The sequence below is a fragment of the Vicugna pacos genome, chromosome 5 (assembly GCF_048564905.1).
Source record: "Vicugna pacos chromosome 5, VicPac4, whole genome shotgun sequence".
Lineage (NCBI taxonomy): Eukaryota > Metazoa > Chordata > Mammalia > Artiodactyla > Camelidae > Vicugna > Vicugna pacos.
In genome coordinates, this window is record NC_132991.1 from 95,095,640 (window position 1) to 95,117,868 (window position 22,229).

The 22,229-nt window shown below is 53.2% G+C and overlaps 1 protein-coding gene across 3 annotated transcripts in view; it reads right to left on the minus strand.

Moving 5' to 3' along the window:
- HDAC4 (histone deacetylase 4) overlaps positions 1-22,229 on the minus strand; it is a 268,241-nt gene that overhangs the window by 219,546 nt on the left and 26,466 nt on the right. For all 3 annotated transcript variants that reach the window (XM_072961972.1, XM_072961973.1, XM_072961971.1), the window contains exon 2: positions 8,474-8,706. In XM_072961972.1, coding sequence (XP_072818073.1) covers positions 8,474-8,495 — 22 coding nt within the window. In that variant the 5' untranslated portion in view covers positions 8,496-8,706. The remainder of the gene's footprint in view (positions 1-8,473; positions 8,707-22,229) is intronic.

Sequence of the window (22,229 nt, forward strand, 5' to 3'; positions counted from 1 at the left end):
TCACGCCAGAGAGGAAGGCCAGCAGCGAGGACGGCCACTGCGGGTCTGGTTCCCTCTCCAGCAGTCACTCAGAGCTCTGGGCTCGCCGACAGTTACCGGTGGCAAAGATGCGCATCAGGACCTCCGGGGCGGATCCTGACCTGCCGACCATCACCATCACCATCACCATCAGTGACTTGATTTCAACACAAAGTGTCCGGCACCACAAAACACAAAGGTCCTCATCTCCTGCTTCTGTAAAACTCCCCAGTGAAACTCTCTGCTCTGCACATCTCCACTTCCCCCAGTATCTCCTCCAATTTTCTGAAAACTCCATGTACTGGTACCTAAGAAAGAGCACAATTAACCCCTCTCCCTTCCCTGGTCCTTCCGGTGAGCCTGGAAGAAAGCAGTCAGCTCGCTGGGACTGCGTGTGAGGGGTCCGCATGAAAAGCCACGTGGAGACTGCAGGTGTTCCGGCAAAGACGGCGCCAGGCTGGGCACAAGAGGATGGCAGGCGGGTCTGCAGTCTGTGTGTCAGGCTGCGGAGGGGAGGCGGGGCTGTAAGCAGCAGTCAGTCAGCCCCTGATTTGGATTAAATCAATGTGAACGTGGAAACGAGGTGCATTAAGAATTCCGCACCACACTGCTCAGCACTAGAGGCCCCACCACCAAACACCCACCTCACAGACGTGAGCAAGTTGGAAAGGGCTCTGGTACAGCGTCCCGAACACCTGCTTCAAGATCAGATTCCACGGATTCTCCTGTAAATCCTACTGAATCAACAAGTCGGCGAGAAACGCTGTTCTAAAAAAGTCCAATTTCTACAAAGCACTTCCTGGGAAAATTCACGTACTACACTTAAGATGGAACAAACGACTTTCAAAGCAAACAAATCCAAGTAGAATCCTTAGATCTTAAGGCGGCAGGTCTTCTCCTGGCATTTGGCACCTTGAACAGCTGCATCGTAAGGTGCAATTCCTAAAAAATGGCCTGAGAGTTTAAAGTTTAAAAAAAATAAGGTGGGGGGCGGGTATAGCTCAATGGCAGAGCACGTGCTTAGCATGCACGAGGTCACGGGTCCTATCCCCAGTGTCTCCATTAAACAATAAACAAACCAACCAACCAAATTATCTCCCCCTCAAAGAACAAAAAACAAGCAAAAATGAATAAACAAACTGCCATCCATCACAAAAGTGCCTCCAGTTAAAGGCTCTGAAGACGATGGCTTAACAATTACAAATCGCCAGCATCAAATGAGCAGAGTCAGAGAGCTCACGCGAGCCCTAGTGGAAGGCAGTTACCAGCAGGACCCAGGCCCCGGGTCAGTGACCTCCGAGTGACCAGCACCAAGATGCTCACACTGATTTCACTCAGTTCTTTACAAACGCCGTAGCAAGAGGAACAGCAACAAGGCGACGTGGGAGACGTGTGGGTTTTATTTCTGGCACCACTTTAAGTAAGCCTCGCTACCGCCCTTAGAAAGTCTGTGGCGTCAGCGGCAGTTAGAAAACGGCTGCGTGTCGAGCGCTGCTCTTCACGTTAAAATCCCAAGAGCGCCGAAGCTGCGCTTCAGCCCGGAACATGCCGGGTCCGGGTCAGGGTCTTTGCAGTCGAGCAGCAGCAGCAGCAGGAACGCTGGGCAGAGCAGGACCAGGAGGGGCGATACGAGCGGGGAGACACAGAGCCAGGAGTCCCCCAGGACGAGGTCGCCGTAGGTCAGACGCCCCAGCTCGTGACCTGGGCAGGTGGCAGAACCGCAAAGGTGACGCAGCCTCCGGGATGTGGCCACCCCCCAACCCCGGGCCGCCCGCACATGGGGGCCTGGCTCTGACTGCCCTGCGGGGGTGCAGTCCACGAGGGGCCCAACTCATCTGTCCCTGTTGTAGGAACGGGGAGTGGGGGCGGGGAGGGGGACAAACGTGACGATCACCCGAAGGCTGCTCTCCATCACACAGCGCCCACCACTCCCTCCGAAAGGCCAGCAACCCCACAGCTGACCCACTAAGTGGGGAAAAGCAAACCAACTTAAAGCACAGAGCCAGGCGCGGTTCTAGACAGTTTAGTTATTTGCCTCATTTGACTTTTTCTTCATCATAATTTTCCTAAAAGTGCACATTTCTTATCGTGTTCCCATGCGACAAGCAAATAAAAAGGCTCTTGTAAGTGGAAGTAAAATGAAAAGTTTCAACCAAAATCTCCCGAATGAACCCGGTCTGCCGGTCACCCAGTCAGCTCCTTCTAAGGACTGGCCAAGAGAAGCTCAAAAGTTCAGGAACACACTCAAGACCCGTTGTGAGAAGGGCCAAAGCCCAGAGGTTCCGCGACAGCAAAACTATGCTCGCGTAGACCAAGGGGACACAGAGCACAGGTCCCAGGAGAGGGCCCGGCACCCACTTCCCCTCTCCTCGCGGACCAGCCTCAGAGCCGAGGGGACGGGCCGGTGGGGACCTCCCGGCCTGCACCCGGGGCCTAACGCCCCCTCTGCAGCCCGTCTCCCTCCTCTGCCAGCCGAGCTCCAGCCCCCTCAGGGCTATCTCACCCTCCGTGCCCCACTCGGCTCACACGTCCTGCCCTCACACACCCCTCCTGGGGCTGCCCGTGCCCCAGCCTGTTCCTCTCTCCACGTGAGCCACACTGTCCTGAGGAGGCCAGCGCCTCCACCCGGCCTGGCCGGGCACCCCACGCAGGTCGGCAGGATGACTCCTAACGGCGCCCAGAGCGCCCGGGGTCCACCCAGCAGAGGGACACCCACCCTCGCGGGCAGACGACCAACTCTGGTTCCAGGTGGCCGCTGAGCAGACGGCTGAGGCTTAGCACGGACAGCAGGAAATGCTGTTTCCTCACTGATGAAACAGAAGTAACGGCGTCGCAGCTTACTTCACAGGGCTATCTCACCCGACCGCTGAACAACTGGGAAGCCCAGTTCAGAACGACCTCGCTGCTCAGCGCGGGCGCCTGAAAGCGCAGCGGGGCTCCAGTTGCAATCAGGGAGGAGCCGTGCTCACTCACTACTGTAGTAAGTTTTAAACAGCTCCGGCTTTTTAAATAGAGCAGCCGGGGCCCAGCGCCTGGAGGTGGCCGCACAGAGCGCACCTGTCCACGGCCCTCCTGCCCTCGCCGCAGGGCGCCTGAATCACGGCCTTGCTCTTCCACAGTCAGGCTGCGCTCAATGGTTTCTAATGATCCAGCACAGGGCTTTCAGTGTCAAATACATACCAGGAGTTCATTCTTAAATTTCAATATCATTAATCATCCAACATTCAGCATCTCAGAACGCAGAAATTTGCATTTCTACAATGGTGGCTTGGAAAAAAAAGAACCTAAATGCAAATGTTCCACAGACTGTATAAGAATGTTCAGAGAATTGCCAAAACAAACCATCAATGCTCCATTGACAGTGAATTTTCTCAGCTCTTCATAGCGACTGAGTATTCGTGATTTTTAAAAGACAAAACACAATTTGACGATTTAAAAAAAAGTATGTTGAAAAAGAAGTCGTTATGTCTCCATGATTTCCAGAACAAACCTTGACTGATTAAGATCCCAGATAACGATGGCGGAGAATCCGGGGCAGGGGCCGTTCAGGCGCTGCACGTGGGCCCGGAGGAGGCCCGGGGACGCGCTGCAGACGGAAATGCCCGGGACTTCTGCCACCCACCCCTGAGAAAGCAGAAGCAGGCAGCACAAGAGGCGCCCAAGCGCCCCCGCCCCCGCCCCCACCAGCCATCGGACAGCGGTCTCTCCTGCCTTCCCTCCGAGAGGCCTGCCCCGGCCGGCCAGGCACCAGGCCCACCTCCCCTCCCGTGTCCTGGGCTCAGCCCTGCTCCCCTGCCCTGAACTCCCAGGGCTCACTGGGGACGCTGCGTGTCCTTCTCCAGCTGTGGCCACCTGCTCCCCATCTTCCCACGGGAGTGAGCCCCAGCCCCATCTCCTGGCTTAAGCTCCCAGGACCCTCCCAGCTGCACCTGCTGACGGCACACCACGCCTCCTGAAAGGCCAGGCCTGGGCATCCCCAAGCCTCGCTCAAGGCCACTCTGGGCCTCAGCCCTCCCATCAACTCTGTGGCCCAGGGCCTCGTTCAGGGCCTACAACCCATCACCAGCAGCTCAGAGTCGACATCCTCTTTGCGTTAATTACAGGCCCTCAAAACCCATTTCCTCCCCTTAAAACTTTCAATATTCCTGAAACATTCAACCACTGAAAAGCACAATTTAAAAAAAATGGCAGAAAAGTGTTTCTTTCTGAGATCATTTCTGTATTTAAATATAAAAGCCTTGGGGGCCAAACTGGTTGAAATAAACAAATTCAAGACCCAACCAACGAAGCCTCAGCGTGCAGTGAGGGGGGCCAGGCCCTGCTCGGGCCAGCGGAGGCCTCGGGCCCTGTCCGGGGAGACTGCGGGATTAGACACTGACAACGGATGGAACAAATCGGACGAGTCGAAACTCATTCATCATCCGATCATCGTCGACACAGACTGTAGCTGCTTTTACATGAACGGGGTGTTTCAGACTGAACAGGACACTAAGACATCAGAGTAGGGTCCAAATTAAAACATGGATCTCAGATATACACGTTCCCCTCAAAACAGTTAACCTGTTTTCCCCTCAACACTGCACAGGCCTCTCACCAAGACGCAGGGAGGGAGGGGCACTGGCATTACCTGAGTCCACCCTGCTCGGCCGTGCCCTGCAGGGCGCGTGGTGTGGTGCCCACACACGGGTCCTGGAGGCGCCGCTGCGGGGCTCCCCGGGGCTTCCAGCCCCTCCACACGTTCTTTGGGCAGAAACGTCACTGCGAGGAAGGCAGCCGCACTGGAGGGGCCGGGGGTGGGCAGGGGGCTGGGTGACAGCAGCTGGGGCCCCTGTAGCCACCCGGGGCCTGAAACCCGGCACGCTGGGCGCACAGGGAAGACCACAGTCTGCAGCAGAGGCAAGGGGGAGGGAAGGGAGCCCTGCTCGTCCTGACAGCGCCCGCCCCTCAGTCTGCGGCGGGGGGGACTCGCCCTCAAAGCAGAGTCCCCAACCCCCCTTGGCACATCCCCCAGGGAACGGCACGGAGCCGCACACTTCAGAACCTCTCAAAGAAGCGTTCTCTTGGACGAAATCAAGCCAGGCCCTTTCCTCAGGCTGCTCGCATCATTAGAAGTAGTTATGCAGGGCAATAAAACCCCAACCGTTAACAGTTTTACGTCAGAAAACCAGGGCCTGGCTCTGGCAAAGTCCAGAAGGAAGGCAATAAAATCGTAACGCGCACCTCACCCGACAGCGGAGGGAGCGTTCAAGGAAAACAGGGCAGAGAAGACCTCCACACACCCAATAAAAAGGCCATCTGCTCACCGGGCAGGGCCAGCCTGCACTGCCAGCGCCCGAGGAGGGGCCGCGCAGGAGGGGCGGCCAGCGGCCAGGGCAGGGAGGGGCCCGCGGCGGGCGGGAGACCGGGCGGGAGACGGGGACAAGGACCACCTGGAGCTGCGCCAGTCAGTGTCACTTCTCTCCCTCCCACAAACCACGGAAACGACAAAGTGTCAATAGAAACGTGAAAGGACTTGCAGCGAGGCTGACAGTGGGAAAGCACTTGGAGGAACTTCCTAGAAAATGTGCATCCCCTGGGACCCAAGTGATGGGACAACGACCACGAGCGAGCAGCCCGGCCCCTGGGAAGGCCTCGCGGACGGCGCACTGGACCGACCCCCGGCTCAGCACCACGCCCAGCCTGGGACAGCGTGGGGGTGGCAGGGCGGCGGGGGGCTGGCCAGGGTGCCGACCCCGGTGGCAGGCACATTTGGGGCCCCACTGCAGCTCCAGGGGCTGCTCTGGGAGGATGGGGAGCTTCCGGCCCCACATCGCTCACTACATCACACGTCCACGCGGACAGAAGGGGAGGGAAGAGGCTCAGGCCGCCTGGCCCTCGACGGCTCCACCCCTGCGAGAGCCAGAAGGGCAGCCTGACACTCGCCGGACGAGACTCGACGGCAGGAAACCTCGACAGGCAGGCTCCCCACGCGAGACACACAGACTCTGAAAGGAGAAGCAGAAGCCAGCCAGCACTCTGCTGCTCAGAGGCGAGCCCTGAAGGGAACGCCTGCAAGGGTAAGATTAAGTGGGTGGAGAGGTGTTTGTCAGCCAAAGGAAACCAAGGGCAGAGATACTTCCAGGAGATTAATAAACTCTGGGGCAAGGAAACATTAAACAAAGAGAAATACGTTGTATTTTGTTAAGGGGGGGAGGGGCCACCAAGAGATACAGTCCATTTTTAAGCACCGAAAAACGCACGGGAATATATAAAGCGAAAAAGGGCAATAAAACGGTCTTCTTGTAAAAAGAGCGTTGCAAACTATAATCATAATAGAAAGCAGACATTTAGAGAAATCAAGGAGACGAAGAAGAGTAAAGCTACACTGATTGACACAACTCAGATGTGTGCAGATGAAACAGCACGTAGAGAAAAAACACATGTACTTCTGTATATAAATGCACTTGCCCTTTGAACAACACGAGTCTGAACATGTATCCACTTAGAGCAGGTTTTTTTCAGTAGTAAGCGCCACGGTGCCACACCATCTGTGACTGGCTGACTCCGTGGATGCAGAGCTGCAAACACAGAGGAACCGTGGATACAAAGGGTGGACTGAAAATACAAAGGGTGGATTTTCGACTGGGCAGAGTCTCAGCACCCCTCACCCATGTTGTTCCAAGGCCAACTGCGTACAATGTACACGAATGAGAAAACTTTACCTAGAGTGTTGATATATACATTCGACCTCTTTAGACAAAAAAGAAAAAAACGGGGGAAAAAAGAGCATCCTTTCTCTTTAAACGCCTGGTGGCGTGGACAGGATCTGATCGTGTCTGCACAGCTCAAAGAGGAGCGCCCCTCTCATACAGCGGTGACGTCCCAGCAACGCTCCTCCCCTCACACGCCGACAAGAATGAAACAGACCAAGCCCACCTACTGCTGGTGCAAATGAAGAAAACTACGTGTGCGCATTAACAAGAGCAGTTGAGGCAGAGTTTGTGGAGGAAGTTGAGAGTAATCGTAAAGGTTTAAACGCGCGTGCCCACCACCCTCCCACATTCTACTTCTCGGAACTGGCCCCATGGAGGCACTCAGAGAAGTGCATGTACAAAGAACACGGATGATAATTATCTGATGCCAAGTCGGGGCTGTTATAAATAGCACTGCAGCCACACAAAGAATCATCTGCACGCTACCAAAAGCAAGCTGGTTTTATATACATACTGCCATCAAAAGATGCCATAATGCACTCAACGGAAAAAAACAGAACACAGAGCCCACAGGATGAGTACGCTCTATTGAAACATTTACACGCACCGTGTGTTCAGACACAGGGAAAGGCAGAGCCCTTTCTCCACAGCAGCTCACTCTGAGCGGGCGGAGACAGCAGGGCGCTGTCCGAGGTCCATGTTACGCTCTGCGACCCAGGCTGCTTCATTCTGTTTAACCTCTCCTGTCTATCAATACATGAAAGACAGATTTACAATGAAGCCTTCGTATCTAAATACAGCCCAGAACCCTGCTCTTGGGAGCTTCAGACGGTCGATCGGGCCAAGGAGAGGGGTGTGGGCCTTGGGGGGACAATCCCGAAGGGACAGACCAGACCCAGCCTCAGCCCCTCCCTGCTGAGCCGGACACCGGCCACCCTGACACATGCGGGGGCCTAAGGACACCCAGCACCTGTCCAGGTGGGCGCAGGACAGGCTGAGATCCACGTGCCCCAGAGGCCAGGCCACGGAGGTCGGGGCAGCAGGCGGGCAGCATGCAGGCCAGCCCCGTGGGAGGTGGACCAGCGAGGTGGGACAAGGCCGGGCCCCAGCTTCATTGGGGCATGCGCTGGACTCTGGGAGGGAAGTCCTGAACGTGCAACCATAACACATTCCTGGCGCTCCAACCAGACAAACGTGGCTCCCAGTCCCTCCGGGCCACTTAGCCACACTGTGACCCTAGACGCTGCCAACCAGGCCTGAGGCGTGTAGGGCCTTGTGAAGATGAACTGTGTGTAAGATGCTCAGTGTGGCGCCTAATTAAAGCCCTGGGCACCAGAAGCGAGGCCTGTGGCCTGGTGATGCCATGGCCACCACCCAGGAGGGCCGGTCGTGTGTTTCTTCTCAGACCCGGCCCCAAGGGCCCGTCACAGAGGGACCCCCACCCCACGGACCCCAGACACAAACAGCTGGAGAAGAAAGTAACTCCAAGCCACACGTGGACCTGTAAACGCCGCTCCTGCGGCCGCAGAGGAGCGTGGGGGTCGACACGCAAGCCCAGACCTAGATGGACCCCAGGCCTCCGGGAGGCCTGCACCGTGTTCTGTCACCAAGATGAAGAAGGCTCTTGGCACCTGGTGCCATCAGAAACCAGCAGCGGTCACGACCAAGAAGAGCACGCGTGTGACACCCAGGACAAGCAGCCGTCACAAGACAGCCCCTTTCCGTGGGGAGCCCGTCCACCCGGGAGCCCGGGGCCCGCTCACCTGGATGGCTTTGGGAGCTCATTGCGAGCAGAGCCTTGTCCTGCAGGTGATTCAGAATGGCTCAAAATTTCCACGTAAACAATATCTCCAAAGGGTCCCAGAGTTCCTCTGACACATGCAAGTAGGCGACAGGGAGGCTGGGCCACAGCCACGGAAACTCGAGTCCCGCCGACCACGTCGTGGGCCAAGTCATCCAAAGGAGAGCCAGTCCCCGCAGGCTCTCAGGACACGACCTGTGTGGTGGAGAGAGAGGAGGCGTGGGTTAGCAGGGAGGATCTCACGTGGACAGCCACGTCTGCCTCAGGAGGCACCTCAGTGTTTCTCCTGTGTCCATCATAGACGGTAAAACAGTTCACTTGGAATCATGTCTGCTCATACGAACTGCTTGCTGTTTCTGTTAGTAAATATATGTGGGTACGTGTGAAAACACATCTGTAGAGCCGCATCTCTAGACCTCAGCACGCTGGACGGAAAACCTTTTAAAAGGAAATTCACTTTAAGCCCTCCCCACCGCACGTTCTCTGCGTTTGCGATTTCCACAAGTCCTCCTGTTTCCTGGCGGTGGTCCCAGAGGGCAAGTCCCAACCCCGCTTCCCTCTGACACGGTGCCTCCGACAGCTCCCCGCGTTTCCACCTTCCTGAGAACCATCTCCCCAGTGTCTTTCCACTTTCGGATTATACATGTGACACGTACTCATCACGGGAAAGTGTCTAAGAAGTCGCCCAGGACACCACCACACGGACGGAGGCAAGCACGGGGTGATGCTCCGATGCGTTCCTGGCCGCTGCTTTGCTCTGCCCTGTGCCCGTCCCCGACCACCAGCCCTGCGGTCGTGTGTCCTACTCTCTTTCTGCCGACATGACAGTCGGGAATTGTCCAACGTCGCTAACAACTCCTGGTGACGGCGTTCTGAAGGCTGCTTCCCCCTCCACCTGGGACGGAGACTGTTGGCCTCCCCACTGTGAGGGCTGCTCCTGCCCCTGCAGGTGGCTCTGATGAGACCTGCCAGTCACAGGGCCGCGTCCCCAGACCGAAAGGCAGCACGGGACGTAAGCCAAGCTCATCGAGCCCTCTTCTCCAGACCACACTCGTGCACAGGTCAGTCACCTGACCGAGGAGCCCAAAGAAACAAGTCCGAGAACTCGGACCACCGGCCACTGGCCTCTGTGTGACACCATCACGGGTGACTTTTAATACTTTGCTGTGATGAGCACGCACTACTTCACAATCAGAATACACAAATAAACTGAGAAAATGGTAATTACGAAAATCCTCCTGCCGACGCTGGCTCAGGGTGCTTCTGAGGCCTCTCTGACATCCCCTCCTTGAAGAGTGTGACAACTTCCTGGTCTTGATTCAATTATTCAAGGATTTTTTTTCACATTGCTTATAACCAAAGAGCCCTAACCTATTCAGCATGCAAACGATTAAGCCCCAGAACTGTCTACTTCGGTGGTTTCCAGTTACATACTCTCTGTAACTCTGTGACTAACACCATTACGACTACTGTTCTGTATCTGGTCATCTCCTCGGGAACAACAGCGACTTACGTATCTCCGATTCAGAATTTTTATTCGTCTCTGGACCAGGAAGAAACTGTCTTGAAAGCCATGCATACGGTGTATTTTGCAAACCCTTGTAAGTCTCAGGTGGCTCCATGGTCTCCACACAGAGATCACAGCGCGGCTGGGTATAAAAGCCTCAGATCACAAATGCTTCCCCCGAAAACCTCCGAGCCCGCCCGCCGTCAGAGGCAGAGGGCGCCGGGCTGGCACAGGCCCGTCCTGTCCGGGCGCCGCAGCCTCGCGGGTGGCGTTCTGACACTGTCACTGTGTCATCATTCTCTTCTGACTGGACTCAGTCAGGACTTTTTCTCACTGATCTTGAAATTCAAAAACGTTGCCAGAAGACGTCTAGTAACAGTCTCTTCATTCACTTTGCTCCACACGTGAACCTTTCAGTACCTACAGGTCTCCTCTCCTGCTCAGGAAAACGCTCCTGAATTACGACCTGACGGCTGCTTCCGCTGAGTTTGCTCTGGCATCGTCAGAGGTGCCTGGCCGCCCGGCTGGGGCCTCTCCGGCACGCCTGGCCTCTCCCCAGCTGGGGTGCGCTGGTTTATCCCGCCCCCCAGGCCCCTTCTCAAATACCCTCTCCTCGTCGCCACTGTTTCCCACAGCGTGAGTTTTACTCCTTACGGCTTTCCATGCAGATTTTGACTAAGCCTTCAGCTTATTGCTCTCAACCGCTTCCCTTCACAACTCATCCCACTGTCGTTCCCTCCCAGCTGACCCCGCTTTGTGACCTTCTGCTCCTCCGTGGAGACGCATGTCTTCCCAGCCAAAGTCCTGAAATTTCTTTTTTCTGATTCTGACTATAAATCATTTTCCGAGGCACAGCTACCCTCTGCGTGCCAGGGTGGCTCCCTCTTCCCCACGTTCTGGGATGCTTACTTGAGGCCCCGTGGTGGGGATCATCTCTGTTATTTTATCCTCAGATAAGAACAGCTGTAGTCCAGGCCTGCCTTCCACCCAAAGACTGTGTTGCGTGCCTATCTCTTCCCACTGTCACAGTGGCTAAAACGCATCTCGGAGACACCCATCTGGCAGCCACACGCACAGCCCGGGCCAACGCCCGGCATCCAGCAGGCGCTCGCCGAGTCCGGGCTGCCGCGCTGACAGGGCGCTCTTCCCGCCCACAGGCCAAACAGAACACAGAGCGTCTGCCGTAACACAACATAAACGTTGGGAGGAGCCCCACATGCCCACACCTGCGTATCAGAACTACCCGGGGTTATAAAGACAAGGGAGTTTGAAGCAGACCATTCAAAGCGGCCGTTTGGTAGCCAGGTAACACAAAAACCAACAATAACTCTGCTTTGAAAATCACCATTGTTTAAAGAGCCGGGTAAGACTCCTAACAAACAAAAAGTCCAGTCAACGTAGACTTTTACCTTTGTTAAGAGATGGTAGCAGTTTAACAAGAGAGGTTAAGAGGACGAACTGAAGCTCCTGAGTTCGGGACAAAACACGGAAAGACAGGAAAACGTGCAGCAAACACTCTGAGGGTGGGCACGCGGCCACCAGGGAGGGGCGCAGGCAGAACGACCGTGCGCCCAAGCAGCAGACGCTGCCCCGGGGAGCGCCACGTGCGGGGTGTGAGCGCCCCTAACGCTCCGACCCCGTTTCTTGAAGGTTGAGACCACGAACGAGGGAAACCGAGCTTGGACCCAGCTCGGCGTCTGCATCGGCTGCATCCCCCCCGCCACGCCCCATGAGGACGTGAGCTACTGCACGTCACAGACACATGCTCGGTCACAGGGCAGGATGTCCACGGAAGAAACAACACAGCCCCGGGGAGTCCATTTCCCACGGCTGCCGTAACAAGGCGCCATAGGCTGAGCGGCGTAAAACCGCAGTTCTGGAGGCACGTTAAGTTTCAGAAGTCGGAGCCCTGGGTGTCGGCAAGGCTGTGGGGGAATCCTCCCCAGCCTCTTCCAGCTTCTGGTGGCTGCTGGCAGTCTCCGGCTTCCTGGCCTTGCAGCTGCACGGCTCCAGACCCTGCTTCGCCACCACACGGCTCCTCCCTTCATGTCTGCCTTCAACGGCCGTCTTCTTCCAAGGACACGGTCCTGCTGGATTAGGGCTCAGCCAACTTCAGAACAACTTCATCGCAACTAATTACATCTGCAACTCCCCTATTTCCAAACACGGCCACATTCTGAAGTCCTGGGGGTTAGGACTTTAATACAGCTTTAGGGGGGAGACACAATTCAACCCCTAACACCCAGTACACACTGCACCCCGGGCCCACCCTGGCTGCTCCGGTACCAGCCTCGCCAATGCTACGTGACCCCCAATGGTTCCAGAGAGTAACACGCCCCCGCCGTTGCACAATCCTCTCCATCATAACCAGACCACACTCTACACAGAAGAGCTCCTCCTGGGGCTCTCGATACCGCACAGGGCAGAGAGGCATGGAGCCTGGAAAAGAGCTGTCAGCAAAGGGGCAGACGCCCGGGTCTGGCTGGTTACAAGGCTGAGTCTATAAATCACAGGGGAGACAGCGGGGAGGGGGGTTTCCCTCCCTGCTTTCAGGGAATCCTCCAACTGCATCACTTAGCCCGTTCCTCTGACTTCGGCCACCCTGGGTCTATCAGCAGGCTCTCACCCTAGGCCTCTGGTAGACAACAATCTATGCAAAGGCGGCTTTAAGACACCGGACAACAGGCACGGTGACCCTTGAGAGGAAACAAACATGATGGCCCGCCCAGGCGTCCCAGGTGCCTGCTCGGGGAAAGCTTCCAGGTAGCAGTGCAGGGAGGACACAGGAAACATCGGAAGAAACCATGGCTTAAAATTTCCCAGGTTCAATGAAAACTATAAACCCACAGAAGCTCAACAAACTCCTACCACAAACACACGAAGACGGTTACACCGAAGCACAACACAATCAAACGGCTCGAAACCTAAAAGCAGCTGGGAAGAAAAAGTCACATCACAGACAAAAACAGAAGTCAGAGTGACAGCAGATTGCTCAGTGGAAAGAATGCAAGCCAGAAGGCAGTGGAAGGGACACGGACACACACACACACACACACCCCCACCCACCCCCCCTACTCCCAGCCTAGAGTGCTGCACCCCGTGAAAACATCCTTCAGAATCAAAGGTGAAATAGAGATGTTTTCAGATATTCAAAAGCTGAGAATATTCCATCACCAGCAGACCTGCACCTAAAAAGTGTCAAAGGAGCGCTTCAGGCAGAAGGAACACGGCGCCCGACGGAGACGCAGGTGCACGCAGAGGCGAGGAGAGCCTCAGAAGCAGCAGCCATCCAGGTGAATGTGAGAGTCTTCTCTTATGCAGACTCTCTTTTAAAGAGAACGGTTTAAAGCAAAAGTGGTCATGTATTGAGACGTTTATATCACACGTGCTAAGAAAACTTGTCAAAAATAACACAAAGACCAGGAGGGGAGCAGCGCGGGTGCACTGCCGTATGTCCCGGAAGTGCACGTGGAGCGGCTCTAACCCTGACGGCAAGACTGTGGGAAGCTGAGGACATTTGCTATAAATCCTAAAGCCCACACTTACAAAAGAAACAATTATAATTAACAATCAGTAAGGAAAATACAGTCATAAAACTACTCAATCCAAATGAAGGCAGAAAAAGAGGAAAAAGGTGACGAACAGAAAACAAAAAGCAAGATGGTAGCTTTAAAGCAAACCATAGCAATGACCAGATCAAACGGCCTAAACACCCCCAGTCGAAAGGCAGAGTGTGTCAGGCTGAATGAAAAAGCAAGACCCTGCTTTCAGAGCACAGCGAGGAATTATGTGAGGCAGGACTGAAATGGGTTAGAGAAAAGGTCATGCATTTTGTATCGTGAAATAAATCTTACCCAAGCATTATGGACCCAAACTTATGCTGCCTGCAAGGAATGCATTTTAAGTACGAAGACCCAAATAGGTTAAAGGCAAACAATGAGAAAAGATGTACCACGCAAGTGCTAATCAAAGGCAAGCGGTGACGGTTACATTAACATCAGACACAGTAAACGTGAGTGAGCACCACCAAGGACAAAGACGGTCATTTCATAATGACAAAGGGGCCAATTCATCAAAGGACGTGACATTCTGAAACACTATGCACCTGACAACAGAGCTTCATACTTGAGGCAAAAATTAATGAAAGTGTAAGGAGGAATGGACCAATCTACAGTTGGAAATTTCAACACTCTGCTCTTGTGATGGTCAGAACCAGTGGACAGAAAATGAGTAAGAGCAGAGAACACACTATGGCCTAACTCGACAAAACGGCCTTTACGCAACACTCAGCAACAGCAAAATGCAGCCTTCACGTTCTTTTTAGAGGCACACAGAATGTTTACCAAGACAGACTATCTTTGGGGCCGACCAACAAGTCTCAATAAATTTAAAAAGATTCAAGTCAGGACATACAAGGTAATGTTCTCGGACTGAACTGAAATTAAATTAGAAGTCAGTAACAGAAAGATACCTGGAAAATCAAATATTTGGAAACTAAAACTCCTTCATGGATCAAAGGAAAAATTAAAACAGAAATTATAAAGTATTTTGAAATGACAAAAATGAAACACAACATATCAAAATCTGTACTGCTGGGGGGGAAGTTTATAGCACCAAATGCCTGTGTTAGAGAGGGTCTCAAGTCAGTGACCTCAGGTTTCACCTTAAAAAACAAAAATTAATTAGACCCCAAAGAGGCAGAAAAAAGGCAATAACAAAGAGCTGAAATCAAGGAAGAATTAATTACACTAAAAGCTGATTCTTTGAGATAGTAACACTGGTAAGCCTCTAACGAAACTGATCAGGAAAAATAGAGAAAGAAGACACAAATTTAACAAAGTCCGGAAAGAGAGAGGATTAACTAGAGACCACTGGTACCAAATGGATGATAAAGGAATATGATGAACAACTTTATGCCAATAAATCTGGCAGTTTAAATGAAATAAACAAATGCCCCAAAAGACCCAAACTACCAAGGTTCATTCAAGGGGAAAGAGGCCACGAGCAGTGCACGGGGCGGGGCCCCTGCTGCCCTCCGGGGACCCGGTCTGCCCCTCTGTCCCGGTACTTCCCCAGCGGTGACTTTCAGCTGCCCTCCTTTTCTGCAGTGTCAACTAGAATTCTGCTGTGAAGGCGCGCTGTCACCTGTCCACCTGGCTATGCCACCACTTATATTTAATGTGAATTTGCAGACATTTATTTTACCCCATGTGCCATAATCCAACACCACCATTATTAGTCTCTGAAGCTTTGGCCATTGGAAGCACCTGTGTGTTTCTGACAAGACCCCACCTCGATTTTTCATAGCTTTTAGCACTTCCCTGCTTTCTAGTTCCATGAGATGTCCCTGTCACAACCTGAGAATCAACCGTTTCTCCCAGGGGCCTTCGTTGGTTGGTTGGTTGGTTGGTTGTTTGAGAAAACTGTGTGCAGACATCAAGGCCTTATAACTGGCCCCTCCCAGGCCCCTCCCCCAGACCCGCTGCTGTAGCCCCCGCTCTGAAGCACCCAGATAATAGCATCTCATGCGTGTTTTCTGTTTTCAGATGCTCAAAACCACCACCGAATAGAAGACATTAACCACCTGAAGATCAAGACCTCCTGGTGCCTGAGGATTGGTCACCATCAACCAGTCAGAACTGTGCACAGCTGGTCACACCCGCCTGGGATGCCCTGACCTCACCTGGCCTTTAAAAAGGCTCAGCTGAAGTCGTTTAGGGAGTTCGGGAGTTTTGTGGGCACGAGCTGCAAGTCCTCCATGCTCAGCCCAGCAGTAAACCTTTCTCTGCTCCAAACTCCAACCATCCGGTTTGTCTGGCCTCACGGTGCACTGGGCACCCGAACTACTGTTTGGTAACAATTTGGATAAAACCAGCCTAGGGGTCTGTGCCCGTGGCAGGCTGACCCTGGCCAGAGCCGCCCCTTCCTGGGTCCCAGCCATCGGGAAGCTCCAGGGAACCGGAGGGCGGCTCCAGCACAGGCACGGTCGCCCCGCACGAGGCTGTTCCGAGCCGAGAAACGTCCAGAGCTGCGTCCACACTTGGCGTCACTGGGGTGAGCGGCGCCAGCTCGGGCAGGCGGGCACCCTCTCCAATCCATCTGGGCTCATTCCTCCCGGAGGGAGCTGCTCCGGTCCGTTCTTTTGGGAGATGGCCACCTGTCTGGAGGCCTCCGTCTGGGAGCGGAAGGGGAATCCTGAGACGGCGCCTCCTCTGGTTGTCTGTGCCAATGCACCTTACTGTTTCTGTGTGTATCACTTGGAGGTGAGCCCCTCTGGCTGGCTCGTTCCCTTCCAGGAGGGGAGCCGTTCTGGGCTCCCTGGGACCCCACTCTGGGTCCCTTCTCTTTCAGGAGCCCGGCCAATTTGGAAGCCTCTGTCTGGGAGTGGAAGTGGAATCTGGGGGCTACACCTCATCTGATCTCGTTTATGGGACCATGTTTGTTGTTAGTATGTGTGTATCAGTACTTGCGTTGGCCGTTGAGAGGTCTTTGGTGAGAAACAGGGCTCACGTGTGACGACAGCACGGCATCCTGTCCTCCTGAGTTGGTGTCACCTGTGGCGGAGCCTTGGCTGAGCGCTTCCCTTTGAGGACTGGCCTTGCTCTTTGATTCAGCTTCACCTCTGGTGGGGCACTGGCTGGGGTTCTCTCCTTTTGGACTGACGGGGCAGTGGCTGGGAACCCCCCTTTTTGGAACTAGGGAACTGTGACCCTCAGGGACCATTCTGAATTGTCGTCTGCTTGATGTTTGGTAACACTGGCCGTAAATGATTACGTATGGATGATCAGAGCTCTTTTCGGCCTTGCAGTCCGCCTAGGGTGTACTGTGAAAAACTGGAAGATCTTCAGCTACGCTCCCACAAGTGAAAGGAAAGGGTATCTTTACTGCAGCACTGCGTGGGCTCAGTGCTCCCGGGGACCGGGAGGACAAGGACCCCAGGCTCTGCCGTTACAGCAAAGCGGCCGCCGGCAATTCGGCTTTTATCTCAGGGCGGGTGCGTGTGTCTTGGCACCTGAGCCCAAATCCTTTGTTCTCTCTTCCCGGTTTTGCTGAAAGTGAGGCATGTGAGTGTGAGCAAATGATATATGTATTTATTGTCTATTACTGTTATTTCTTTAAACTGAAGTGGATATTTGAACTGGAAAAAAAAAATCCCTGCAAATAGCCAAGGTGGTTGGGTTTTTTACAAGCAGTTAGAAAAGGAATTCACACTTCTCTTCCTGTGCTTCTGAGGTGTAAATGCTCTGCCTGGGCTCTCAAGGAAAAGTTTTTAAACTCAAGTGGTAAAACTGTGAGATCTCTGGTTCTGTCTTGACGGAAAAATTAACTCATAAATAAGCTGATTTAATTGGCTTAAAAGTAAGTGCTTACAAATTAAATACTTTTAAGTATAAAAGAAGCTAGACAACAAATTTCAGTTTCATGCGCTCTAGGAAATATTCAATACTAAATTAATATCTGATATTAACACTGGCTTAAGAATGTTGGAATAATCAACACAGACACGTCTTTTATTGTACCTAGGTTTCCTGAAGGTCAGTAAGTTTGTTATTTCCGTCAAGGTCTGTCAACAGAAAGAAAAAAAATTAGCTCAGTATGATAATACTTAGAAGCAAATTAAATGCAAATGAGATAAGAGCTTTTGAGTAAACTCTTAAGAAATAATTATGTTTTAGCAATGTCTACTTAAAAATGATCTCTCCAGATATTTGGTAACTTGCAATTTTAGAGTTGTGCTAAACTAAGTTAAACAAGGAAAGTTTGTTGAATGGTTAGGTCAATTCCCAAACAAAGTAAGACACTGAGACAAAAATGACTGAACACTGGTTTCCCTTTACAGAAAAACTAAAGGAATTCAGGATTATTGACGACTATGTTTGGTGCCTCCCTGAGACACTTTCTATAAAAAGGACATGGTTTTAGAAATTATTACTGATGTTTACGTTAGCCAGTCTACAGAATGCTAGTGTAGAGACAGTTCATAATTGCTTACTTCTTGGTTTTCTCTAGAAATTAAGGTTTTTAAGAGTTGAGGATTCTAATTTAAACAAGTAATTAAAGATACTAAAAATTATAAAGGTAACATTTTGGTATACAGCAGGAAAGTAGGATACATGTTTTGAGTAAAGGAAGGTATGAAAAACGGAACTGCATTTTGTTAAGGGGAAAAAAATGCCTTTGTCCTAAAGCTGGTTGTTTAGGGACAAACTAATGTGGATTCAGAAAGTTGTGAATGGTTTGTAGAAAGGGAGCCTTGATGAAGGGCTGTTTTGCATGGTTGGGTTGCGATTAAACTTGGTCAGGTACATGGATAGATGGTATAATATAGATATTCTAGAAATCATATAAAGTTCCTGAAATTTGGACATGTCCTGGTATGATGTTATCAGTCATAATTCCAACTGCTACTTCAAAGTGCTGTATGTCCCAGCAACTTGAGTAAACTCTTGTCAAAAACATTGTAAGCAGATCTTCAACCTTGCCTTTTTAAGTCTTTTGTCATTCATAGACAGTTAAGCTGATGCTCTGCAAAACTGCTTCATCAAGAAGAGCCATAAAAAGGACTTTTGCACCAGTACAAGTTTCTTTTAAATCATACTGCTGAACTGGGTCAACTATTTTAAAAGTCTAATGAAAACTCCGATTTCATAAAGCTGTTAGTAAAAAGGATTAATTACACAGGCTTGAGTGAATTGATCAATATGGTTATAACTTTTTGGTTTTGTCTGAAATATGAGTGGCTTTTAAGCTGTTTTCTAGCTGAACTGGCTACTAAATGTTTGGCTCCCTAGCCAGATTGCCCGCAGCGTTTAGGGTAGAAAGAGAATTCCCTGACGGAGCTGTCACCGAGGATAACTGCTCACGATGGGTAACAATGCTGGCTTTAAGTCTCCTGCTAAAAGCACATGTACCATGCCTGTGTAACAACTGGCTTTGTACGGCTTACAAAGTGTTTCCCCATTAACGTACCTCTAGCCTGTGAACGACACCTGACCAGCTCTCCCCCAGCGTGGATAACTAGGCCAACAGAGAGAGCCTGGCACCGAGGGGCAGGGTCTCGACCTGGGGCAGGAGCCACCACCCCAGCGTCGAGGGACAGGTGTTTTGATTAGTGCTTTCTATTGAGAGGTTTATAACCAAAAGGGGAAAGAAACGAGGGGCAAACGGCACGTACTGAGGTCTGGAGAAGTCATTCTGGCTCACGCACAGTTTGACTTAAACCTTACTGACCGAAGTGGACCAGCTCTGTACATCTGTTCTGGCCTTGAGGAGGGGAATGCATCTGGCAGTCTAAATGGAGTGCCTGTGGCTCAGACACCCGGGGTAGAACTAGGCGGCCTCAGAGGACATGGCTTCGGACACGTTCCTGTACTGCTGAGGACTCTAGTTTTCTGAGCTGGGTCACCCTCGGAGTGCCACCAGCCACCCTCAAAGCAGTGTCTGCTGCCAGCTGCAATCTTACGACCTCAAGGTCTCCTTGCGTAACTATTAAGTTTTTAGACAGTAAAACCGCTTCAGATCAGATGTTAGCAAAAACAAAGGGGACGTGTGCAGCAGCCGGTAGCTCCTGTTACATAGGTGCTAACACCACATCCAAGGCTAAAACCTACTCATAAAAGCAGGCAACCGGCTGCCTGGCTGCAGGTGCCCCCCAGAGTACCAGGCCCAGGCTGGGCTTCAGGCTTCCTCTCCCGAATTCCTCAGGGAATGAGGTCTTAATCACACACCACTTGGATCCTGGACTTGGAACCTGGGAACATTTCCAACTTGGTGTCCGTTCCCAAAATTGAGGTAGGACCACACCCATTTCAGCAGGAAGCAGCCAGAGCGGTTATCACCCCGTTCCCTAAAAGGTTTGGGGAGGATGAAACAGAATTGGAGACTGAAACCGAGCCCCTCCGCCGAGCTCATGATGAACCTCTCTGCCCACAGCGTCAATCCCCTCCTTGTCTCAGCACCCGCTCCCCTTAAGACCGAGGGGCGTCACGGAGAAGGCGGGGGCTGTGACCGAGCAGCACTCTGCGGGGCCTTCCAGGGAGAGCGCCCGGGAAGCACGCGCAGCCGGTCACGCGCCCCGGGACGCCGCGCCCTCGCCTGGCCTTCCCAGGAGCTCAGCGGAAGCCTTTCGGGGAGCTTGGGGTTTTCCTGGGCACGAGCCCCCGCCCTCCTCGCTCGGCCGGCTGGGCCTGACCGCGCGCGGGGCGCTGGAGCTCAGCGCCAGTCCAGGGCGAGACGTGGTCTTTGCGACTGGGCGTCACTGCGGGACAGGACGTCTGACACTAAGTCACGCACTTCGATGCTTTGTCGTGTCGGCTTATCCTTGTTAAGCCACGAGTTTCCCGACACCTCGGGTCCTGGGCCCACAGCTCAGGTTGATCTGTCTGCCCTTTCCCTGGCTTTCAGCTGGTTTCTCCCACAGTGAGAAACCCGGTTCTTCCATCCACAGTCTGTTTGCTTATCTGTTCAATCCTAGCACGCAGCCTAGCAGCGGGCACTCTCAGAGCTGCGCGCACACACACACACACACACGCATCAGCATGCGGCTCCGGCCTCAGAGCATGCGGTCTGGGCCCGGGACTAGGGCTGCGCTCGCTCTGCCCCTTCAGCGCGCTGGGCTACGTAAGTGTTTGTGACAGGACTCGTTCACTGGTCAGTCTGTGTATTTCATTTGGGGCCTCCCCATGTCCTGCTTGGTTTTAACTGTTTATCTTTTGGATATGTGAAGAGTAAGAAACACAAACTTTTTAAGTAAAAAGAAACCCACGTGTCCATATTCATATGCGCAATTTAAATGTAAGACTACAGGGTTTTAATGCAAATTTCTCTTAAAAAAAAGCTTTTGTATTATGGAAACTTCAAACCTATACAAAGTAAACACAAACAGGATAAACAGTACAGAGTCCACAGCTCCCCGCTGCAAGAATTACCAGCCCCTGCCACCCCAGCATCACCAGGACCTCTTTTCACAGACACTGAGCTGTCCAGAGTCCCTGGACACTTGAAAGTGGTACACCTGTGTAACCCTATTACCACATGAGATTTTTCTCTCCTTTGAGATGATGTATTCAGAATCCAGTTCTGTTACAAACAGCACAGCTTTGCAGAATACCATGCCCTCTATTTTGTGGGAAGCTTTCTGAGCAGTCCGGAGGGTCCAGGGCAGGGCCTGGGGCAGCACCAACCCAGACACGGGCTTCCTCCCCGGAGCCAGGGCACAGGTCCCTGAGGAGTGTGCTGAGGAGGACCCTCCCTCCACTTAGTCCCTTCCCAGCCTCGGGGCTCCTCTGTGGTCATCGGTGGCCCCTGCCAGCCAGAGACGGTCATCCCGGCAGCCTCTAGTTAAGGCTGTCTCTGAGCCAGGTGTGCCAGGACCCCCAGGCAGGAAGGCAGTGGAGGCTGCAATTTGGAGAAGGAGACTTGGGAGAATCTGGAGCAGTGGACCTGGAGCTCAGAACCAAAGAACCAGGTCTAGAACCTCGCAGGCAAAACCTCAATGCCTCGTCTGTGACCCCTTCTCTCCAGAATGCAGAGTGAAGGCAGGACTTGGGTCCTAGCACGCAGGCATGCTAGATGGAAGGCGTATCTATCGGAGGTTCACAGTTACCAGCAGCAGAAATGGCCCCTAGATGGTCCAGGCAAACAGAGACGTCCTGGGGAGATGGGAGGGGGCACATCTGGGGGCAGGAAGTCAGGGCAGTCCCTGCAGGAACACTGAGACTCATCCTCCAAGGGCCCACACTGCTGGGCCGTGGGTCACACTTCTTGGTCTGCTCCCCGCCAAAGAGCATCCAGCGGGAAGGGGGTCAGTCCCCAGAGGCAGGCTGAGATGCTGTGACAGAGAGGAGGGTACAGGGCCTGGCAGACAGGGCCGCTGGCGGAGGGGGTGGGGGTGGCGTGGCGCAGGGCCCCAGCATTAAGCTCAGCCATAGCGCCGCACCCTCCACAGACAGGGCTGTCGGGGCCTCCCCCGCTGCCCAACTTCCCGATTAACCTCTGCCCCCTGCACCCGGCTGCAAGTTTGAGAAGCAGCGGGCGTGCATCCGTCTGGCCCTTCACGGCATCGCCCCACGTGGGAAAGTGCAGGCCCGGCGTCACCAGAGCGAGCCCTACGACCTTGGACCAGTTCCATCCTCTCTGGGATGCTTCCCCCAGAGTTAATGTTACCGGGCTGGAGGAAATCAGGGCTCACTGGAGCGTTCCCAGCGTTGCT